Source organism: Bombus pyrosoma, linkage group LG11 (genome assembly GCF_014825855.1).
Source record: "Bombus pyrosoma isolate SC7728 linkage group LG11, ASM1482585v1, whole genome shotgun sequence".
Classification (NCBI taxonomy): domain Eukaryota; kingdom Metazoa; phylum Arthropoda; class Insecta; order Hymenoptera; family Apidae; genus Bombus; species Bombus pyrosoma.
The window spans coordinates 13,355,422-13,377,594 of NC_057780.1; the positions used below are offsets into that span (position 1 = coordinate 13,355,422).

Below are 22,173 nucleotides of genomic sequence, written 5' to 3' on the forward strand. Positions count from 1 at the left end.
AGAACCGTAACAGGGCCGAGAAGGAACGATATAGTACCATGGTTCCCAACTTGCAGTTCGCGACCCCTTTTGTATGTTATCAGATACCATTAGTCTCTAATATAATAATTAAAAAATATCGTTTCAACTAGTTTCACTATTCCGTGCAAAGTACAAAATTGGATTCTTAGATGTTGACACTCAGACCACTCAAATGTCCCTATAATTCTACAAGTCCCAATATATTTTCATAGATCGTTCTCTCGCGTGGTAAGTTTTGGAAAATGATTTACAGAACTCAATCGATAAGTTGTGCAAACAACAACAACAACAACAATCATCTGCCATGTATCAATGAGTGAAAAGCTGCAAGTTTGAAGTTATCTCGTTGTTACTGCTAATGAGTAACACAGAGAGGGCGAATATGATAGATTATTTGACGGTTATAAAAGGTTGGGAAACACTGATGTAGAGGGAAGGAATACGCGCGACGGTTTCCCCAACGCGTACCTCTCATCCTCCGTCTACGTCGCGCTCTCAGCTTCCTGCTCTGTGATCTCAGCCCGTCTGAGTTTCATCCCTCTTCAAGTTAGCTAACAGCAGGATCCTGCACAATGTAGTCGTGATTGCAAATCCGCTCGTTATCATCAAAACTGCGCCCGACCTAACGAAACCCACCCCCTCGACGCGCGCAAGCTCCTCTCTCTCTCTCTTTTCTCTTCCTTTCTCTTCGATCGTTTCACTTCTGCGCGCTGTATCACTCCGTCGTTCCTTTGACGCGACGAAGTAAGTACTTTCAGAGAGTAAAGAGATTCCCTGCTTTCGCGAAATTTTTCTTCTTGACCGAGAGTTTGAAAGTCTGTCTTCCTCCCTCTCTTCCTCAGCTACGCTCTTGGATCGAGTAATTCAATCACCGATAACGGAGAAGCGAACTTTCGGCTTCTGACGGTTGATTCGACTGGAAGTGGCGTGAAAGTTGAGGCTGTTGTGAGACAGGGGATGTTTGCAGGCTCCGGTATGTTTATGGGGTGACTTATTATTTTGCATGATACGGGGGGGATGTGGAATGTTTGAGATGACTGCTGAAGGTATTTTGTGCTTTAGCTTGGTAATTGAACTTCTCGGAAACTTAATCAATTTCATTTTTCGACAATTTCTCCATTTCATTCTAGAAGTACTGGATCAATGTTGAATTTTCATTTCGTTTTGCTTTCATTTTACTTTCATAAGCTCGCTTATTGGAAGAAAGTGGTGTAGATGATAGCAAATTTCAAGATAAATTAAAAAAATTTTTGCAACGTCGTCACCTTCTTTTGCTCGTTAATTTGTGGAATTGATCAGTGTAGATTCTGAACGACTCGATCAACGATGATAGTAATTCGTACCGTATACAAGGTACGGTAGATGTTTTCTTGCATGATAATATTTGATTTTCGATCCTATTGCGTTCTAGCGGTCATTTTCAAGGCAATTGCATTCTTTCAATGTTAAAAGATATTTCAAGAAAAATATAAAAAAATTGTTATTGGTATGCATGATTCAATTAACAATGTAAACGACATTCGTAGGAAAGTAAAGAATGTGGAAATCGTGGAAAACGGAAGAATGTAAATCGTGTCTAAAAACACGTTTCTTCCTTTCTTTATCTTCTTTCACCGAATATTTAACACAGCCAAAGGCGTTTCCATGCTCGCAGTTTCTCTCCAAGCATTTTTCAAGAAATTTTCCGACATCCAAACGGCATTATCATGATAAAAGTAGTCCAGGAACCTATTCGCATTTGAAAGCGGCCAACGTTCATGGGCCATTGTCGCGCAACCCTCGATACTCCATAAAAGAATACAAATTCTAGAAAGCAGGCTAACATGTCACTCGCAGCTAACCGCCTGCTGTGCAAACATGCAAACTCTTGTTAAAATCCCACTACGTAGCAACCGAGTTTCTTTTTCCGTTATCTTACACGAAACGCTTGACGTTAAGAAAAACGTTGATAAACCTGACCTCGACCTACTCGCGTCCTCTAAAAAATCGTAACGTTTCTTAACTTATATTCGATGAATCGGAAATAAATGTATGACTGATCGATCTTTCATTAACGTGATATCTGTTATTGATTTATTAAAATTGACGTTAAGGTTCGATATATCGATTAGAATCTTATGTTTTTTGTATATGCGATCATAATAGCCCAATCTCGTAATACTGTCGTGTTAAAGACGAAAGATTGTACCTGCAACTTTCGCTTAAATCAGGCCATTGTTGCCAGGTAGCACAAAAATAGTTCATCTACATGTATATTATGTAAGGAAGCCGTATCTGTATTGAAACTGAAGATATAACAACTTATATGTGAAATCAAGATCTTGTTAAATACTAAAAATTATTATTCTCAAATTGTTTGACCAAATACGTTTATTTGAATTAAAACAACAGAACAATGCTAATGAAATTTCAAAATACGTTTCATATAATACACATAGTATATTCGTAAAAGGTGTCTACAAGTGTTCGAATACTTTGGCGAGCAACTGTACGCGCGATTTCCAAGGAGGAAAGGACGTCGGTCGCGAACGAGATTTTCGATGGTATCGATTAACGCGACAGAAGAGTGCCGGGCAACGGTTTGTTCGTTCCCTTTGCCAGGATCGGCACCGGTGGAACCCCGTGGCTCCTTTTTCGAGGATCCTCCGCGTGTCCTCGCGAGGTAGAACCTTTGTCCAGTCTCGCTCCCACTAGCGAGATAATTCGACTGCCATTTTTCTCGCTTTATGCCGGGTAAGCGTTACTAATGGCCCGTTCCCTGCCGATCGCGAGGACCCTGCACCTTATTTTACTCCTTTTTGAACGCGTAAACGCGTTTACGCACTCTTACACTACGCTTCAAAAGTATCCAGCTGCTTGGTTATCTTTCACATGATGTATCTAGTTTAATTAGTCAAAATACACACGCATTTTTCGTATTTGATTCGAGAAGCGAAAGAAATTTTGCCGATAGAGAGATAGTTACTTCGCAAACCCTGTTTTTTTTATCATTTTTAATTAATCTTTCATCAGATCACGGTTTTTCATGGAAATTTATATTCTTCACATGATTTTTGCGCGTTTAAATTTCTAATAAATATATAAACATTCGCGGTATATTTAACTATAAGAAGAATTAATTTGTACATGTATTTTGATCGAATTTAAAGAATCCAAATACTTATGAACGATAGTGTACCTACTTACAGCTGGTGCACGAGCGCGTTTTGCGAACCTGTGCACACGCGCCTACGATGATCTTAACAAATAGGGCATATCGTGCTGCATCGGGAACGTATGACGCGCATTTGTCTCGAAAATGTTAGGTTGGCTGTGGAGGCGCGAGTAACGCCGCGATAAATGGGGAGAATTCAGGTTCTGTTGGTTCCTTTATAGGTAAAGGATTCTTTGTGAGTGGAACTCAACCCTTCCGGTGCGTACGTCTGATGTTCGAGGGTGGTTGAATGAAGTTGGTTGAGTGAAAAACGAAGGGAAGGGGCGGAAATGGGTAGATAATATTTTATTCCAATAGTTTTGAATCCAATAGCTATGAATATTTCCTGCTCGTAACAAAATTTATCAATGTCGCATTTCGACGTTAGATATTAAAACGACATCGTCCTGGAGAAACCAAAATAGAAACCCAAACAAAATTAATTTGGAATAAAGCTAGAAAAATCCTTTATTTCAAATTGAAACTTTATTCTAAATCGAATAAATTGTAAGTTATGACTAATTTTAAAATAAAGTTTATGAACTGTTTTTTTCCGCTTTGAACAATTCCTCAAGTCGCTTTTGAGATACTTTTCTACGACAGTTTCTCTTGCATAACTATTGTTTAACATCGTCGTCAAATCGGTCCACGGATTCTAATTTGAATATGCAACACGGAATAGATCTGCATGCAGTTTCGCAGCAGGTGTTCCTTCTTTCCTTTTCTGCTCTGAATCCTACCTACTTCACACTCGAGGAAATTTCTATCATTTCGGAATGCAAGGGTTTTGTTGTTTGCTGTGAAGTCAAGAAACGGCGCAGGCTTTTCCTCTCAGGTAAAAACTCATATTACGGTGAAACTTGAAATCAAATGGGTCTTTCACTATATATATAATTCTTGAATACTTTTGATACAATGACACGGAGAAAATTTGTTATAAAAAGTTTTGTTTAAAGATTTTACGTACATAACAATTTTTTTAACAGAGACACGATAGATGTTTATTTCTGATATTAGATTTATGTAAAAAGTCACAGCTCCATTTACCATTTATCACGCACTTACATAGTCATTGCAATTTGAACGCGTTTGTAAAGAAACTCGTAAACCGATATCGATTGAAGTACCGTAGATAACGTTAAACGTTTTTTTATTGAACGTTAAAAGCGTTTGTTTCTCAAAATATATAATATGTACTTACCTACTTAATCGATATCTTTCCGCTTAGCTTAAACATCGGTGCTTGCATGTGACGATCACGTGATCCCAAAGTTAATAAAACAGCATTCTTTAAAAAGTTATCGATCATTCACTCGCCAAGTTTTCGTTCGATTTCGATAAGAATCAATATTTGCGATTGACGATATACACCAAATGTCACGTATCGGAAATAAGGACGCAGTTTGTAAATCGATACCTTGATACCATGTAAATCACGTAAGGAATGAGAAACAATGACTTCCTGTTCGTGGAATTGCCAAGTTATATGTAATTTTCTAAATGTAATTTTTATTTGATTTTGAAGGTGAACACGTAGATGCTTATTACTCCCTTTCATAACTTTAAAACTATCGTTACAATGTTAAAATATTGAAAATGTTAAAATGTTACTTGTCTTAATAACTGTAATCTCTGATTTTCGCAAAACTTCGTCAACTTGTAAGTAGATTGCGGATTTAGAATTTAGAGCGAGACACATTTAACATAATTCGAAAGCACGTGTCTCTCTAGACGATAATTCTAAATATTCATAATTACAGATATCAGGAATTGGTGATCGGATTTAGAAATTGAATGCGCACGTGTAAATCTATTCTGGCCAATTCCAAGTCTGTTTAAAAGTAGTAGCTGCTTGTTCCTGCTATGTAAATGTTTTTTTAATAAATTGTTCGATAGTAGCGATATTACTTTGGGACATTTGTTCTCTATATTTCTGTCCCCAAAAGCAAGGTCGAAAAGCAAGACCGAGTTGACCGTTTAGTCACAGTTCACCCTCAGACGTACACTATCCCTTTCCAGCATTTATTTATACGTGTCTACTTGCGTGGATATATATTTTATATTTCTTTTCTTGCTTTTTATTTTCGATGAGTTTGGGTTCTCGAGGAGGTTCGAGCACCTGTTTGTATTTCTGCCCCGCCGACACATAAATCATCCTGGAATGGACTAACGCCTTTTATCACTGCTATCCCTCTCCAACTCCTGTCTTTCTCTATCCGAACCATATTCTTCTCTGTATAGGTGTGTAAATAAGTGTATAAGTGTGTTCGGCTCTAGTCGAGCGACCCGTTTACGCCCACGACTGAGATGAATATGAATTTTTCATTTCGAGACCCAGGAAAACTGTCAAACGAGTTTTTTGGTCCTACCCCTGGCATTTTTTTATTTTTATTGCCGTGGCGCGCGTGTGCACGCATCCGTGAAATCCAATGTTTCTTGAATTATGCGTGGATACAGAGAGAGGGAAGACAGAGAACGAGAGACAGTATCTTTGCATTAGAAGAAGACGGTTTAAAAACGAAGTAGGTTACATTTTTTGTTAACGAGACATTGATGATGTTTACCTTAGGTTGATTGATTCGAAGGAGAGTGAATGAACGGTTTTGGGACAAATGGAATGATTCGAATGGATTGTTGTATTATTTTATGGAAGAATGTTAAGCGAAGTAGAAAAACGAATGAAAGTAATTGACAAATGTTGGCCAATGTTCAATTTTTTGCGAAAGCTAATTTTGCAACGAAACACCTTAACCTCGTATTGTAAGAACTAAAATTACAATATCGTTTTATGAATAGAGTTAGCGAACTGCAATGTTTACGAAACGTCGAACAAAGTGTAACGCACTATTAAAAACGTGATCGAAACCCGATGATTCACAAATGTATCATATATGTATAAAAGTTTCTTGCAAGAAAGCGCAGGAACTCAAAGGAAGAAGCCGGTAACAAAAGGAACGTGGAAAGAAATAGAAAGTGAGAGACGCGATCAGCAAAAATAAAAAGAGAATCAACTCTACTATAAGGAACACGTTGCCCGCAGAAATTCCATTCGATTGTGATTCGCGACTTCCCCCACTGCTCCGCAAGGAATTTACGATACCAAAAGCCTCAGTGGTGGGTTTTCGCGCATGGAACATGGGCGTGGTCGATTGGGCGGAGCCTGATTGTCGTTCCAGGGGTCTTCGTCCCGAAAAGCATCGTTCCTGTGCCGCGAACAACCCCGAGTCGAGTCACGCAACTCCGTTCCCCACCACTCAGCCTCCGACGTTCTAACACACGTGTACACGTGTACATACACGGAACGTGCACGGAGTGGAAACAGTGCAAAGAAGCGTGAATATACAGCGTGAATGTGTGAGTGACAGACCGAAGCGGCGATTGCAGAGTATGGAAGGGGCAGGATCGAGGATGCCAGTCTTCCCCGGGCCACGGATCTGGACAGCGTATTTTCTGCGATCCTTTTCGATCCTACAGATCCGCGATTTTTTATTCCTCGCGAGTCCCCTGATTTGGCTTTCTTTGGTTTGATACTGAAACTTACTCGTTTGGAAAGAGTTATCGGATCGTAGCGCGAGTTTTAGTTTCAAAGTGTTGTGAAGAGACTTTGTGGACTACACACATATATAGGTTGACTACTGACATGTTTTTGTCAGTTTAGCACGTGTATTTGGTATATCAGCAGACTCTTTTTTTGGTTGCTCAATGATTATGAAAATGAAGAAAGGAAGTTTGTGAGTTAAAAGGAAGTTCTGGACCGATTTCAGGAAAGATGAAGGTGAGTGGATTGAGATTTAACTCTGAAATGGTATCGTCGGATAGTAGGTGTCTAGCAATAGTTTAGACAACTTTGTTATCTAACATTGTTAAGATTTATTTATTTCAGCCTTTTTAAATTTTGCGGTAACGAAAATTAATTAAGAATACACGCATGCATTTAAATAATGTATGTATCGCGATTTAAAGTAACACATATGTATACATGCTTAGATACGTAGCTTTCTTTTGTTTGTCGATTATGAAAGATTAAATAAGATAGTGAAAAATTTTGTTCGATTCATTGACAGTAGGTAGATAAAGAAGATAAACGTAAGTCGAATATGTGAAATATATATAAGGTGTATAAACAGGTGTGAATCATTTGTTTAAGCGAAGCGATGCGCGGGTTTCGAAAGTATTTTGATGTTTTATCGTTGGAGGTCAAAAAGCTTTCTTTACAAATTATAAATTATATATTATAATATAATTATAGTACCTTAATGAAATACAATGTGAACATTGTTCAATATATTTTTGTTTACACTGTCAAAAGACATTAGAAACCACTTTATCAATAAAAAGTTCTTGTTAAACATCTATATACCGAGTAGTAAAATGAAATATATAACTCTGTTACATTATAACATCGGAAATAAATTTTCAAATTGTCTTTAAGTTATATCGAATCAGTAAGATCTGAAGAGAAACATTGCACTTCTATCCTTTGAATATAATTTTCATATAAAAAATCCAATTTAATATTCCAATGTAAAATTCACCTCGTTATAATTAAAACGTATCCTACCAATTCATCAAAATTAATGATTCATTGAAACGTTTTATCTCAGTTCTTTAAAGTATTTAAACTCCGTCATTGTTGTTGCACAACAATTACGATCCTGCACGTCAAACTCATAAACGTCACACCGAACGCACACAATGTCCTGGCAGCAAGTTTTTCTTAAAAACTGTTTCTGGAACGAAACGACGCGACGGCCATGATAATTTTGAAATATTGCGAAAAATTATTTACGATCGCCGGCGAAACTTATAAGGCCGATAAATCACTGGGAATGGTATACTCGCTCGTGCCATTAAACGTCCGTTCCGTGTAGCAAAGTGACGAATCGGATGTGTACGAGGATCGTCGATGTCCGGTAGTCGGTAGTGAGGCCCGTTTGACCTCTTCACCCTGGCATTTCTCATTTTGTCAGCTCATCTCCGTCGTTTCGAAGTGTTGACGAATAAAAAATGAATACTATTATTCTTCTTAACTACTCGTTGATTGCATTCTTCGAGCATCGAGTCCACTTACGAACGATTGAGAAATTCTTTCTTCGTTTCTTTCAACGAAAATTTGATTCTTCTCTCGCGATAATTGAGTTAGAAAGCTACTTGCGAATTTTCGAATCACGATCGTGTAAAATATTTACATTTAAATAACGATTTATAGGAATTAACCGATTTCATTACGAGGATCTCCGATCAAAATTGATACGAATTTTTGCTTCGAATATCTTATACGTACTATATCTTTTTCAATTTATACATAACTACATTATTAGGAAATACACGTACGCGTACCGATAATTTGCAACGTTGAAATATTATCTACTATCTCAAGTTTCTCATTTGCACCTATCAAGCCTCGATCGCGCTTAATCATAAATTCCTATTATCATGTAATAAATGCAGCTCGATGATTTCGTTGTATAATAACGCTATCGAACGTCATATTATGTAATTGCAGTTCATTAATTCTATTGTTTAGAAACGAAACATTTTCATGCTTCGTCTATCAAATTAAATATCAATTCTTGAAAGTATTCGATATGCTAATAAAGATTACACAAATATCTATTCAATTTTCTTTCCCGTTGATTTTTCGTGAATTATCACTTGTCATCTCGCACTACCCCATTGTTTCAAACGCTATACACGCTATCGTCATAGCAACTTTCATTCTTGTTTGTGCTTCGATATACATAGGTACTTTGTTATTCCACTCTCATTAAATTGTCACGTTTTAATAAACGATTCTTTCACGGAAAAACTAGGTGATTTTAATTTTTTCTTTATTGCTGTCATTAAATGCTAAACATGTATGTATAAGTAACGCGTTTTTTACAACATCCTTCAAATTGTAAAAAAAGTATGAACATTAGCTAACAACATGTTTAATCGCAAGCGATCTGCGCATTGGAAAAATCAATGTGAAAACCAAAGAATAGGAAGGTTATATGTTTCGATGGCCGATTTACAATGGCAACCCTAGTTTACAGGGATTCACAGAAAAGGAACCGGTCGAAATTCAAGGGGTAATTTACAGGTCAAACTTCGTCGTTTCTTCTCCAGTATCTTGGGATCTTCCACGAAACTGAATTCGCTGAGTTCAGTGGCTTAAAAAACAATTTATTGAAAACGCAGGTATATTCACTTAGGTATACAATCCCTGACAGAAAGTTTCCGATCACAAGAAATTTCTTAAAAGCTTTCGTGTCTTCGAACTATAATTTTTATTATATGTTATTATATTTAATACATTTATTATACGTTATTATATGTGATAAAAAGCAATGGGAAATTAACGGGCACTTAATGTGAGTCATGAGTTAAGTTAAGAATAATCGAGTTTCTCCAGCGAGGAAATAGCCAGAGAAAAGTCACAAAAATCATAGGATGTAGTCCAAGCATCATTAGCGATTTCAGAAAGGAAATATGACGAAACGGAAAGTGTATCTGAGAGCGAAAGATGTGGTCGTTCTCGTGCAGCAACTAGTCGAAACGATAGAAAATTGCGTAAAATTGTGAAAAATTTTAGACGAGCAACTTTAAGAGAGATAAATCAACACAGAACGTTTCCGATCGTATTGTCAAAGATCGTTTAAATGAGATGGGTTTTTCATTTCAAAAAGCTAAGACAAAACAACTCATAACAGAAAAGCATAAAAGAGAACGAGTACAATGATGTAAGAAACCTGCAAACTGGACAGTGGACGATTGGAAGAAAATAATGATCATTCGTTTGGAGATTCTTGAAATTGTATTTTTCAAGATGACGATACTGTCACCGCAGCAAAGTAGTAAAAGACTGTTTACGCGGTAACAGCTTCGAAACAATGAAATGATCAGCGAACAGTCCAGGTCTAAATCCGAATATTGAAAGGACTGATTCCCGAGAAGAGGCCTTAGAATAAAGAAGAACCTCGTCAGGCTATCCGACTATCGTGGGAAGAAATTTCCCGTACAGATTATAAATATCTCGTTAATTCAATGCCACAATGCATCAAAGTAATAATACGTTCACATGGAAACGTAGCAAAATAATAATATCTACGATTATTTAAATTAACAAATCGGATCGGCAAATTTTCCCCGTGTAATATTTTGTCCTTCATCTGGCTTCTCTTTCGTAATAAATGGAAGTTTGTGTTAGTTTATTGTCATTTAAGTATTTCACGTTAAACTTCCTTTCAATTTCCCATTATTTGGGTATTTGTATTAGGTCGTCCGAAAAGTTTCTTTCGTTTTATAAGAAAATAGTGGATGCACAGCATTTTCCGTTTTATATTATTTTATCGAATTACGTATGATCCATTTTGTTCTATCAGATAAAGATCACAACGTTCGACAGATTAGGTTTCATATTTGTATAAAGATGCATCGTTGTAAAAGACGTGTTTGTAAAAGAAAGACACTTCGGACGACCTAATACGACAGCATTTTGTATTTCTGACACATGGATGTTTTTAACAAATTTCGTATTAATACGTTCGATCCAGAAACGTTTTGCCAGCATTTTTTGATATCTTCCTTCTTCCATTCCTTATAAATCAGTAACGATTCGTTTATGCTTTCCATAAATTTAAAAAACTCTTCAACTGTAAAATTAAGAGTTCGATTAAGAGATTGGAAATATTGTCATCTAGCCACGTGATCTTTCATCGAAGCAATCGCGTTATTATGATCTCTTAGGCTGAACATCTTCATACAACTGTATTTCTTCCTTTCTTCGAATGTTCTAACAAAGTAAATTGCTCAAAGGCGTTTAATATCTCTACGAAGCAGGGACAATCGAAAATATCACTAAATTTACGACCAAAAACTGTTAGATTTGAATTGTAGATTATATTTTCTATTTAACCACGCGATCTTCCGGTTATTTCATCGGGATAATTGCGCCAGTAAATCCGTGATCCGCGACGCGGCGTATTAATCGACACGGTGTTATGTTCGAAGAGAAACGTAGCTCTCTTTCCGAGGGAAGATCGAAATGCCAGAAGGTATAAATCACAGGTGGGAAGTTCAACTTTGCCTTCGGCAGATCATAAATCAATGACCGTCCAGTTAAACGTGAAATGATTACTGGCCGACGGGAGAAGCTACGACAAGGAGGGAAAGGACAGAGAGAGGAAGATGAAATGAAAAAGACGTGTTCGTGTAGCGTCTTCGAAATTGGCTGTCGTCGATGTTGTCTTTCTTGAGGTATCCGTTGTGCAATATCCCTGTTCTTTATATGTTTCGCGTTTTCACGGCGATTCACGTTATATTTTCGTTCATTTGTGTGTTTAGTTCGCGCGTTTAAACCGGCGAATTCAATCTGAAGCCGACGAATAAGAATTGTTTACGACGGAGGGTGAATTTTTTTGAAATATTTTTTTTTACATTGCTTACTTTTCGACCGAGGAAACGCACTTTTAACGTTCTCGGAAAATCTCCGCTCGTTCTAACTCTGCCGCGTTCTTTCCGTCGTGTTTTTCTGACGTTAAATAGTATTTTAAGTTTAAGCAAAATCTGAAAGAACTGTTCTTGATATATATGTACATGACTTTTCGTACCAATCTTTTGTCCAGCATATTCGCGAAATAAATAAGCGTGAGATTGAAGTGTAAAAATGATAAAAATTTAAGGATCGTAGCGGGGTGAAATAAACGTTTAACAAATTGAAATTTTTAATTTCCCGAAGGTTGATAGAACAGTTTTTCAATATTAATGTACGGATAAAGCAATAAAGAGAAGAAGTACGTGGTAAACGCAATAAATCGAAGGATATAATGTAATTAACTCATTGATTGCACGCTGTGGGGAACAATAACCTTTGTGCATTACTCGTGTACCAATTAATATAATCAAGTCAAGACTCGCTGTTCCAATGTACTCACTTATACATAATACACGCACGTGTGAATACACAGGTGCATTCACGAGCACGTGTGCCGCGACATCGATAAGAAAAAAATTGCATACAGATCAGATACGCGTTATCTTTGCGTTTATCTCTCTACGCACTCACAATGACAAGCTTTCCCTCTCTCTCTCTCTCTCTTCGTTGTACCTACTTATTTGTCTCTTTGTGTTAAACCTCTAACAACACGATGGGACTGAAAAGAAAAAAAGAGGAAAAAAACTAACCAGCTGCATCGTGTCGTTCGAGTGTCAATTAATCGAGCTCGAAACTCTACCACAGGTTTGTTTCAAGCGGTTCTTGACTAATGAACGACGACTTGTTAAAGAATGAATGCATTTTAATCGATGACCGCCATTTACTATTGTGCGAGGGTGTCTGTACAGCAAGATAAAATTATTTAACTCACCTAAGCTTCAATATCTTCAAATTCTATTTAACAAGGATACACGGGGTTTTGAATTATTTTCAGAAGTATTAAAGATCAAATAGAACGATAATTTAATGTAACTTTTTCATATTTCCCTAGATCTTCTTCTTTTCAACTATAAAACATAATTAACTTCCGAGAGATTATAAAAATTATACGTACTTTATGTTCGCACACTCCATCCTGAAGAATCAACTGGAAGCTAAAAGGAAAAAAAAAACAGCTTGAAAATTAGTAAAATCTCCTGCGTTACGCATTCAATTAAAAGGAAGCTGCACAGCTACGATCTTTAGGGGCGTGCGTATCGCTTAAATCTCACCATCCACAATGAACAAATTTGCGCCTACCTAAAGGTCGTTTCGCGTGTACGCACGTTTGATACACGATGTGTGCGTAGTCATGCGAATCGTTGAGGCCGGTCGTTGAGGAACGAAGGGATCATGCCCAAGAGCGGCATCATTTATCAGCCGGCGGCCGTCCGCTCGTTTATTATTTCACTTTGCCGAGTATTAATTGAGATTTGGAGCCCGCAGCCAGCCTTTCCGTACCTCCACACCCGGAAACGATCGTCTTATACTATGTGTTTAGCGATGGCCTCAAGTACGTCGCAAGTAGATTCGAATATTCAACGATTATTCAGTTTCCTAGGTTGGATGTCTCAACAAGAATGGTATTTGAAAAAGAATTTGGCAAGCGAGCGATTCTACGTAAAAGAACAAATCGAAAATATCGAATAAAATTTCTTCATACGACGCTTCATTCTTGAGAAAATCGGCTTTGAAAATATAGATACAAATGTAATTAAAATATAAGTTGAAGCGAAGATGGAATATTTGGCAAGTACGACGAATGAAATATTATATCTATCTATCAAAACATGAAGAGAACATCGAGTATTCGATTCGATTCGGCACTTGATCCCATCGCTAACGATGTTTTTTCTCGTACGACACGTTGACGCTTTATGAATCGATCGATCGTACTGGTTTCACTAGCCGACAAATTCTAACGCGAGACTCTCTTCTAATAACGTTAATACCGTGGCTCGTGTTCTTTTCCATCGACTCCGGTATTCCATGTAAAATGTTCGTTTTAATGCCTTGGCATTAAATTCACGATGACATTAGGTAGAGGCCTGTAGCATCTGCTTGAAAGGTTTATCGAAGGAAGGTTGTATGCGATGGCTTTTTTTTGTACAGGATGCTTTAGAGTTGCTGTTCAGAGCTTTAAAGGGTGGAAACTAGTACAGTGTAAAGATAGATTGTAAAGTATTTGTGAAAGTCAATAAATTGCTTATCATGTAAATTACACTAATAATTTCTCTCGAACTAATTTCACAACAATCTCGTTCTAATTGTTCTTAAAATTATCGTCGACAATGAAATCTTCGATCATCTAAATAGCTATAAATAACTACATAACTAAATAAGTAAAAAGTAAACTGAATAAAATTGCAGACGGAAATCGAGACGGAGCCAGATTGCACGGACAGCATCCTTTGTTCGAACAACAACAACAACGTGAACGCCAATAACAACAACGTAACCAGCATAAAGAAAACTGCTACTAATATCAACAACAACGACAGTCACGATGGAATGGAAATGGACTGTGGCGGTTGCGGGGAAAGCGTTCGCGAGCGGACTGTGCTCTGCGTAGGGGGTCGTACCTGGCATTCCAGATGTCTGAAATGTTGCGCCTGTGCGAGGCCTCTGCACGATCAGCACTCCTGTTTTCTTCGAGGGATGAGACTCTACTGCAGACACGACTACGCCTTGTAAGTACAACTCGTTTCTATTTCTAAGGACAGTGGATCTCGCTGTCCAAGTTTAACCATCGTAATTTCTTGCATCAATGGGGAACATAGTTTGTTTGGTTAGGTTAGCTGATTTATGTGACTGAAGGTACACCACTACAAAAGGTATTTTCACGTCGCTGTATTCATTATAACACTTACGTACTAATTAGTTAGGTCTAAGCATATTAAAGTTCGTGTTATTGAAACCTGTTGAAATCATTGATAAATAAGGATACTTAGCCAGCCACTGTTTGTCATAATTACAATACAAAGCAAAGTAAACAATTTGTCCCTTAGACAAGCATAAAGGGATCGAAAGCCACTGGGATCATTTTAGCGAGTCACTCGTTCATGATACAGAACGACCCTTCGAAATCTATCTCAAGGGACTTGTTCATAAAATCCTTCGAAAGTAGCTGCTCGACAGGGTGTCCGAGATATCTGTTATACGAATGTCAGCGTATTCCGCGAGAAGCGTTCCGTAAGTCGAACAAACGGTCATTCTTTCCAGGTGTTCACGAGTGGTAGTCGAGAAACGTCCTCTTAAGCTTTGGCTTTGCTCACCGGTTACGTATCAGTGGGGTGTCTGTTCTTCGATCAGCTGGAATATTATTGGATTCATCGGTAATCCTTCGTGTCGCTTCTGGATCGCGGGCTAACTGTCCCTTCTGGTCGATTATAGATCGCGACCGAATGATGGAACGCTTTCGTTTGATGAATTGCTTTTTTATGCAAATCTTACACTCTTATGAGCACGATTAAAGAAACAGAGCTTAAACGTAGTTATCTTTTATTAGAGAAATATTAAACTTATTAAAACTTATAATTAAAACTTACAATGAGTAAAATTGTGCATTTTATATATTTTTGCATTTTAAGCGTTTTTCTACCTTTACATTTCGCGTAAATGCGTAAAAAATTCGCAGTCTACTGATTAAATATCTTATCGCTATTTTTCTGTGATTAAGCGACTTAAGCATTAGTCTTTATAGTCCTCAATGATACCAGTTAAGAGCTAAACGTATCAATCGGGAAAGTGAAAAAAAGCACAATTATAATGATTTAGCTAAAAGCTGTCTGTCTTTGGAGTCACGTGGCCGTCACGTGGGTGCAGATATTCCCGCAGATGAACAGATATCCTTACGCGAGTATTCGACATAGGGTCGAGAGAGATTCACCATTGGGTGATTAATGTCTTCCGATGTAACCTTCTTCTTCTTGGTTCTTCTCCTCTTCTTCTTACTTCTCTTTTCTTTTACTTTCTTCTTCTTCTTCTTCGTCTTCTTCTTCTTCTTCTTCTTTGGACCTCACGCGTACAGTCGGCTATTCACGTCATATACGTGTACCACGCATGCTCACGCGCGAGCTGCGAGTCACGATGTGACGTTGAAGCCGGGCTTCGATGCCCGCTACGAATAAAGGACATCTCATCTGACGTTTTCTTGCGGTTACAAGTCCCTGGAGACGAAAAGAAAAGACGCCGGTTTTGACCCGGGCCATATACGAATATTCGCAATGGCGAATCTTTTCAATCGATGGATTTTTTTATGCGATCTTCAAGCGAATCAAAAAATGTACGCGTGTATCTGGTGTGATTAAAATTCCTACAATGGGTTTTGTTTAACAGTTGTATATTGACTAGATTTTTTAAATAGATTATTAGCGAGCATATTATAGTAGACGGTTAATAAACGCATTATATTTAATTTGCATTGCATATGACAATAATATAAAACCTACATAGATGGAAAGTATGTAAGAATTAAATGTAAAAGTATAAAATATAGAAAATCAGTGCGGATTTTTATGCATTTACGGGAAATTTATAAGTGCGAAGGTGTACAAAGTATGGTACTCTTTATGATACATGGCGAGCAAAACAAGTCTCAGCTTCGTTTTCATCTGTTTAATCGTATTTATAGAAACGTAACTTTGTATAAAAATCCGTAAACTAGCGATAAGATATGCAACGAGGATGGATTTAAATATAGAACAAGTATGTAGTATAATTATGTATTTCTATATAACTGAAAGTAAAAGATATTTCAAAGATAGCTACGTAAAAGAGAGCAGAACGTCCTCATCGTTGCAGATTACTCGAAATTATCGTCTCCACGGCATGTTTAGGAAATCGTCGAAATCGCAGTAGCAGAAACGTAGATTACCCCCGGGCTTGCAAGCGTCGTGTCTGGAATCGTTCTCAGGAGGGCGTAGGCATTCGCATTTAAGTGCCATTAAGGCAGAAACGATAAGGTCGTGATTAAAGCGGCGACCGATTCTCTGTCGCGCAGCATCGGCCACACTGAATTAAGAGAACCGGAATTTCGACGCTGGCATGGCTAATAGAGCGATTTCTGGTTCATCCTGCTCCTTCCATTCTTTCTCTTTCTTTCTTTTTTTTTCTTTTAATTTTGTTTATTCTTGCCTGAGAAACGACACGAGGAGAAGGATCGTGGAAGGAGAATAACGTCGGCGAATATTTATTAATTTAAAAGACACCCGTCCCCTGCTTGAAAAGCACCGACACACGAGGGTGGACCAAAGAGAGGGAATCACAGCTAGCTGCCTTACGAGGCGAATTCCTTAGACTTTAGATGGAACACTGGCAGTTCTTGCTGGTGACTCGGCAGCCACGCACACGCGTGCCTGTTTTTGTATTCTCCAGAGAAAAATATGGGCAACCTGTACAGAACCGTATACTTACGGCTCTAGGTCTATTACTTTTTTAATTTATGAAGCAGTTTGTGCGATCAAAATTATATTTCAGATTTGGAACTTCCACGATCATTAGATAACATAATTTGTGGTCCTTCGAGTTTTGATATGACGAATAAAATTTAAATACAGACACGATACAAACATGATGAAACTTCCAAACAATTCTCTCTGATCTCGTATAAGTCACAATATAATACAACTAAAATACTAGATACGTAATTCTGTAATAACAAAATTATCCCAAATCTAAAGAATTCCAATTTTTCATGCTAAAATTTCTCTATTCGTACTCTATAAACGTTACTATATGGCTTGCTCCTATTACTAAAAACGATAATTCAAGCGTAAAATATCGCCAACGCAATAATTTATCACACGGCCGATTTATATCTTAAAAGATATCGAAGATCGCGATCGAGATCTGGCTTCGTAGCGCGAGAATCGAATGCAGTCGAATGAGGATCGGAGGTATAAGGGGGGACTATGAATTCTCTACTGTGCAGAGGTCGGATAGCGGCCGACTTAATCCCCCGTTGACTTATAGGGCCCGCCTATGTGGAAGAACAAATGAATAAATTAGGGCGGGGTCGTTTGGTAGCCGATGTACGGCCCTGAAGATTTATTGATACCCAATACCAGTTCCTCTGGTCTGGTTACACGCTGCTTCTGACCGTCTCTTATTTCGCTCTGATCCGACGTAAACGCGCCGGAAAAGGAAAGGGGTGGCGCCACTATTTATGCTAATGACACCTCAAACTTTCACCGGACCTTCAAGCTCAAAGAGATCGTGTCAAATGATTTATTTTAAACTATATGAATCTTCTTCTTTCCTTCTTTTTATCGCGAATTTTATTCAGTAATTGTCAGTAATGTTAAAAGTAATTACAAAAACAAATGTATATTTTATTTGCAAGAATCGACCAATAACGATAATAAAATAATCATGATAAGTAGGTACACGTTATGAAGTTCTAGGCGAAGCTTTCAGAGGTTTGAAAAGATACTCAGGGTCAGGTATAGATGTCTTGTCAAGAATGAATAGATACTTGCGTGCTTCTAGGCGTGCCTTGTGCGCGATCACCATAACCAATAATACCCGAAAATACTATGGATGCGACGGTGACGATGCGATTCGTGAACGGACTAATCCTTCCGTGGCTTACCATATTTTTCCATACAATAACCAACCTTTCGGTCGATCCACAATTCTTCTTTTTCATTTATGCTACTTATATTTTTTCTCTTTGTTGTTACAACAAAGTTATTCTTCGTTGCGAACAACAAGTTACCTGTGGAGCTTAAAAGTTCTGTTTCCTTATAGAATTATTTTCTATATAGCTATTGAGTATTATTAATTTCGACTCGATAAACTTAGACGAAGACAAGAAATCTAAGAGGGAAGTTAATAAATTCCATAGATTCTATCAAATTCACTTCTACATCCATACATCTAAGTAATAAAAATCCGTGGTGTACCTATCATCGTGGCAGATCTCGTTAAAAGACGAGCGTATCGTTTCCTCGTAAGAACCATCCACAAATCGTTTATATCTCTCCTCTTAAACGCAACACTCGTAAGATCGTGACCCGTTTCCTGGTGTCGGGCGGCTAAAATTCAAAGGGTTAGAGTCATTTGTAGGGCGAGGGAAGCCGCGGGACTGAGACGTCCAGATAATCTCGACGTAATCTACCGGGCGAATCGCGAGAGGTCGAGCGACCCTTAAACCACGCTGCTGACGTGCTCTAAAGGACATCGAGTGGCGGAGTAGTATGTTAATGAGGACAGGACCATCGGATTCTCGTACACGGAGGTCCTGAATGAACCTGCAGCCTCGACCAAAATAGCACCTTCATCCTCCTCCTCTTTCATTCTTGTCTTCTCCTCGTCCAATTCTTCCTTTCTACGAAATTTAAATAAACTTTCTTGATCGTCGATCAAGCCTTAATCTAATACAGAAACAAGCGTATCGTAACAATTTCGATGCATGCTCGTGCGAAAATAGGAAAAGTCTCGAAGAACAAACAAATCTTAAGTTAATAATAAATCTTAGCTCTTGGATTAACAACAGAATTTTCTTTTTCTTAACATTTGGAAGAAGGTGGAGGAAGGTACAGGGATCTTGAATGTGCGATAAAAATTCCTCTTTCTCGACATTTCAGAACCTTTGGTGCAAAATGTGCGAAGTGTGGTCGAAGCGTAGGTGCGGGTGACTGGGTGAGAAGAGCCAGAGAAAGGGTGTATCACTTGGCTTGTTTCGCCTGCGACGCCTGTTCTCGTCAGCTGTCGACGGGGGAGCAATTCGCCCTGCTGGATGCCCGATTGCTCTGCAAGGCTCACTATCTCGACGTCGTCGAAGGAAACAATACCTCATCCTCGGAAGATTGCGACTCCGAGCACGGTGGCAAAGGCAGCAAGACGAAGAGGGTCAGGACCACTTTCACGGAGGAGCAACTCTCTGTTTTGCAAGCGAACTTTCAGTTAGACAGCAATCCCGATGGCCAGGATCTTGAAAGAATAGCTCACGTTACGGGACTGAGCAAACGAGTGACGCAAGTTTGGTTTCAGAACTCGAGGGCCAGGCAGAAGAAACACAGTGGAAAGATCAAAACGCAAAGTAAGTACATTTGTAATTTGACAATGTTGCAATTCCTAGTAAAATATTATCGACGAACGAATACAACGAATTACAAGAAGAAAATGGAAAAATATAAAGGATAAATTAAAACAGAAAATACAAAATGTACGTAGATACCTTTGCATATCGATAATGAATTACAAGAAGAAAATACGAAAATACGAGGAGGCAATTAGTATCACATGTTTTATGCTTCCTTGTTCATTGAACTTAACCAAGTCTAGAGAATTAATGTATGAGTTAATATGAAACAATATTACAGACATTTCGTAATTTGAACTTTAGATTCGTGCATTAACGTACCAACTATCTAAACAGTTAGTATCATTATTTGGATCGGAAAAGACGAAATATAATATACACGTAGGATCTCTTTTACTAAAAATCTGAAACTTTTTCTTTCTCTTCTTATAATTATTCTATATTCTTATTCCTAAAGAGTAATTCATTTCCTATCTAGTGCACCATTCACCACCAATGCAACATCATCCAGGTGATTTGTACCCAACCAGTGTAAACATGGTAGGTGCCTATTTAGGGGGGTATCAAGGCGGCAGCGCAGGAAGCGAAAGTCCTGGCAGTCCATTGACACCACTCACTCCTTTAACACCTCTAACCCCGACAACGCCCAATCACCTTCAAGCCCAGTTCTGTCATCAAACGGGTTAACTTTATTTAGTAACAATGTCCAATACCGGTGATCATTGCTTTCGAATTTTACCTTCGTCGATCGTTTCCAAGTCTAATATAGTTTGCAATGGAAAATTTAGCGTTCGAATTTAGAAGAACATCGATCTATTAGAGAGGAAGAAATTATAAAATTCTAGGATTTCGAAGAGGGTACATTTAGCTTAAATTTAGCATAAATTTTTTCATAGATTTATGAGAATTTGGAATATAGTAGAACCTCGATTATCATTAAGGGAAAACTTGATTATTCGAATATCGATTGATTAAAAATTTGCATATGGTTCCCTCTAAGGAAAATTGTAAAATAAAAATATGGTCAAGGTTTTACTTAAAAAGATTATTTAAAATGAACCCTCTTTGAATTCTAGAACATTTAAAAATAAGTTTTAAATAATTGAGATATTCTCTGTCTTTTTTTGTACATACCCAAAACGAATTGTTTCAAACAAAGCGAGAAGTAAAAGTGATATTACGAATAGGTTAATATTCTATGGTGAGGATTCTAGTACACGAATAGAGAAACCACGATCATTATTTATTCTGATTCGATTGCAATAGTTCGTAACTTGTATTTGCATTTTACAATTAGTCTACTTAACTATTTTACTTGGCAAGAGTGCAATGAAACGAAAAGTAGGATTACAATTTTAATAGCGTTTGTAAAAAAAGGTCTCGTTTTTCATAATTAATAATTGTTTTATAAATTTGATTTGTCACGAGATAGAGTTTTAAATTTTCAATTTGAAAAAAATCGGAATATTTCTATAACATTAATTTCTTTCAAATTTCGCTAATATTATTATTCGTTCTTTTTTTCGATTTAATATCAACAGTTTGCAACAGTATCAAACCAATGATTACAAAACGAGTAATTTTTAATAACATTGACGCGACTCATTAGTATTATTTAAATTCTCGCTATACGCGTGTCCCATGAAGTATTTTATTTTTAAGATAAGATTGTACATAGATGTATTCTGTAGCTTTTGTATATAAATTTCAAGGAAATCGTGCATGAATATTTGATATCGCTCCCAATGTTGTACACACATTATCGCAATACTGTAAACCGTACTGTTAATAATAAAAATGTCTTTTACTGTTAACACGTGTTATTACTTTCAAGCCTGTAACTCTTGTGTTTCTATCATACGGATTCCAATACTACGCCTTCTCTATTATATCCTCTTTCATCTTTATCAAACTAAAAAAAAAATTTGCAACAGAGGAAAATGATAATGCTTATTAAAAAAAGCCCAAAAACCCAAGACTCCTAAAATTGCTGAATTTGTTAAAAAGTCAAAAAATAAAGAAACGAAACAAAGTTAATAAAGTTCAAAGATACACACTCATAGGATGGGGAATAAACACGGAAACAAAGAAATATGTGCAACATTTTATATTGTATATATACTTAGTTTACAATATTTACATCACAGTACATGTGTGTCGTGTGTATATTAAATAATGATCCTTTTACGGTTACACAATTAATTATCTAAACACTGTAAAAGATACTTTCATTCGGAACATTGCTTTCTGATGTACCCCGGGATACCAGAGACTCGAGTGAACAGGAAACGAGGCCTCGGTAAGTTGGCGGGGACACCGGACGACTCGAATTTCTCGTTTACGCTAATCGTATACTCGATCTTATAGGTACGTTTTATTAAAACGATAGCCTGATTACATCAGGTTATTCCGCGGATCAATCGAAGTGAGGACAACTATCGTTCTACTCTTTCA

At 37.5% G+C, this 22,173-nt stretch overlaps 1 protein-coding gene across 2 annotated transcripts; it reads left to right on the forward strand.

Moving 5' to 3' along the window:
* The first annotated feature begins 913 nt into the window (after positions 1-913).
* LOC122573119 (LIM/homeobox protein Awh-like) lies at positions 914-21,533 on the forward strand. 2 transcript variants are annotated; one of them, XM_043739095.1, is made up of 4 exons: positions 914-994; positions 14,043-14,362; positions 19,262-19,716; positions 20,198-21,533. In XM_043739095.1, exons 2-4 carry the CDS (start codon positions 14,184-14,186, stop codon positions 20,404-20,406), a joined length of 843 nt encoding a protein of 280 aa, XP_043595030.1. In that variant the 5' UTR covers positions 914-994; positions 14,043-14,183; the 3' UTR covers positions 20,407-21,533. The 2 variants fall into 2 exon arrangements, with proteins under 2 accessions (XP_043595030.1, XP_043595029.1); XM_043739094.1 differs by lacking the exon at positions 914-994 and adding an exon at positions 6,655-6,989.
* The last annotated feature ends 640 nt before the right edge of the window (positions 21,534-22,173 follow it).

Excerpts from the sequence above, each read along its gene's own strand:
- LOC122573119 (XM_043739094.1), top strand. Across the intron at positions 14,363-19,261 it reads TGCAGACACGACTACGCCTT|AACCTTTGGTGCAAAATGTG; the intron begins GTAAGTACAACT and ends TCGACATTTCAG. Across the intron at positions 19,717-20,197 it reads TGGAAAGATCAAAACGCAAA|TGCACCATTCACCACCAATG; the intron begins GTAAGTACATTT and ends TTTCCTATCTAG.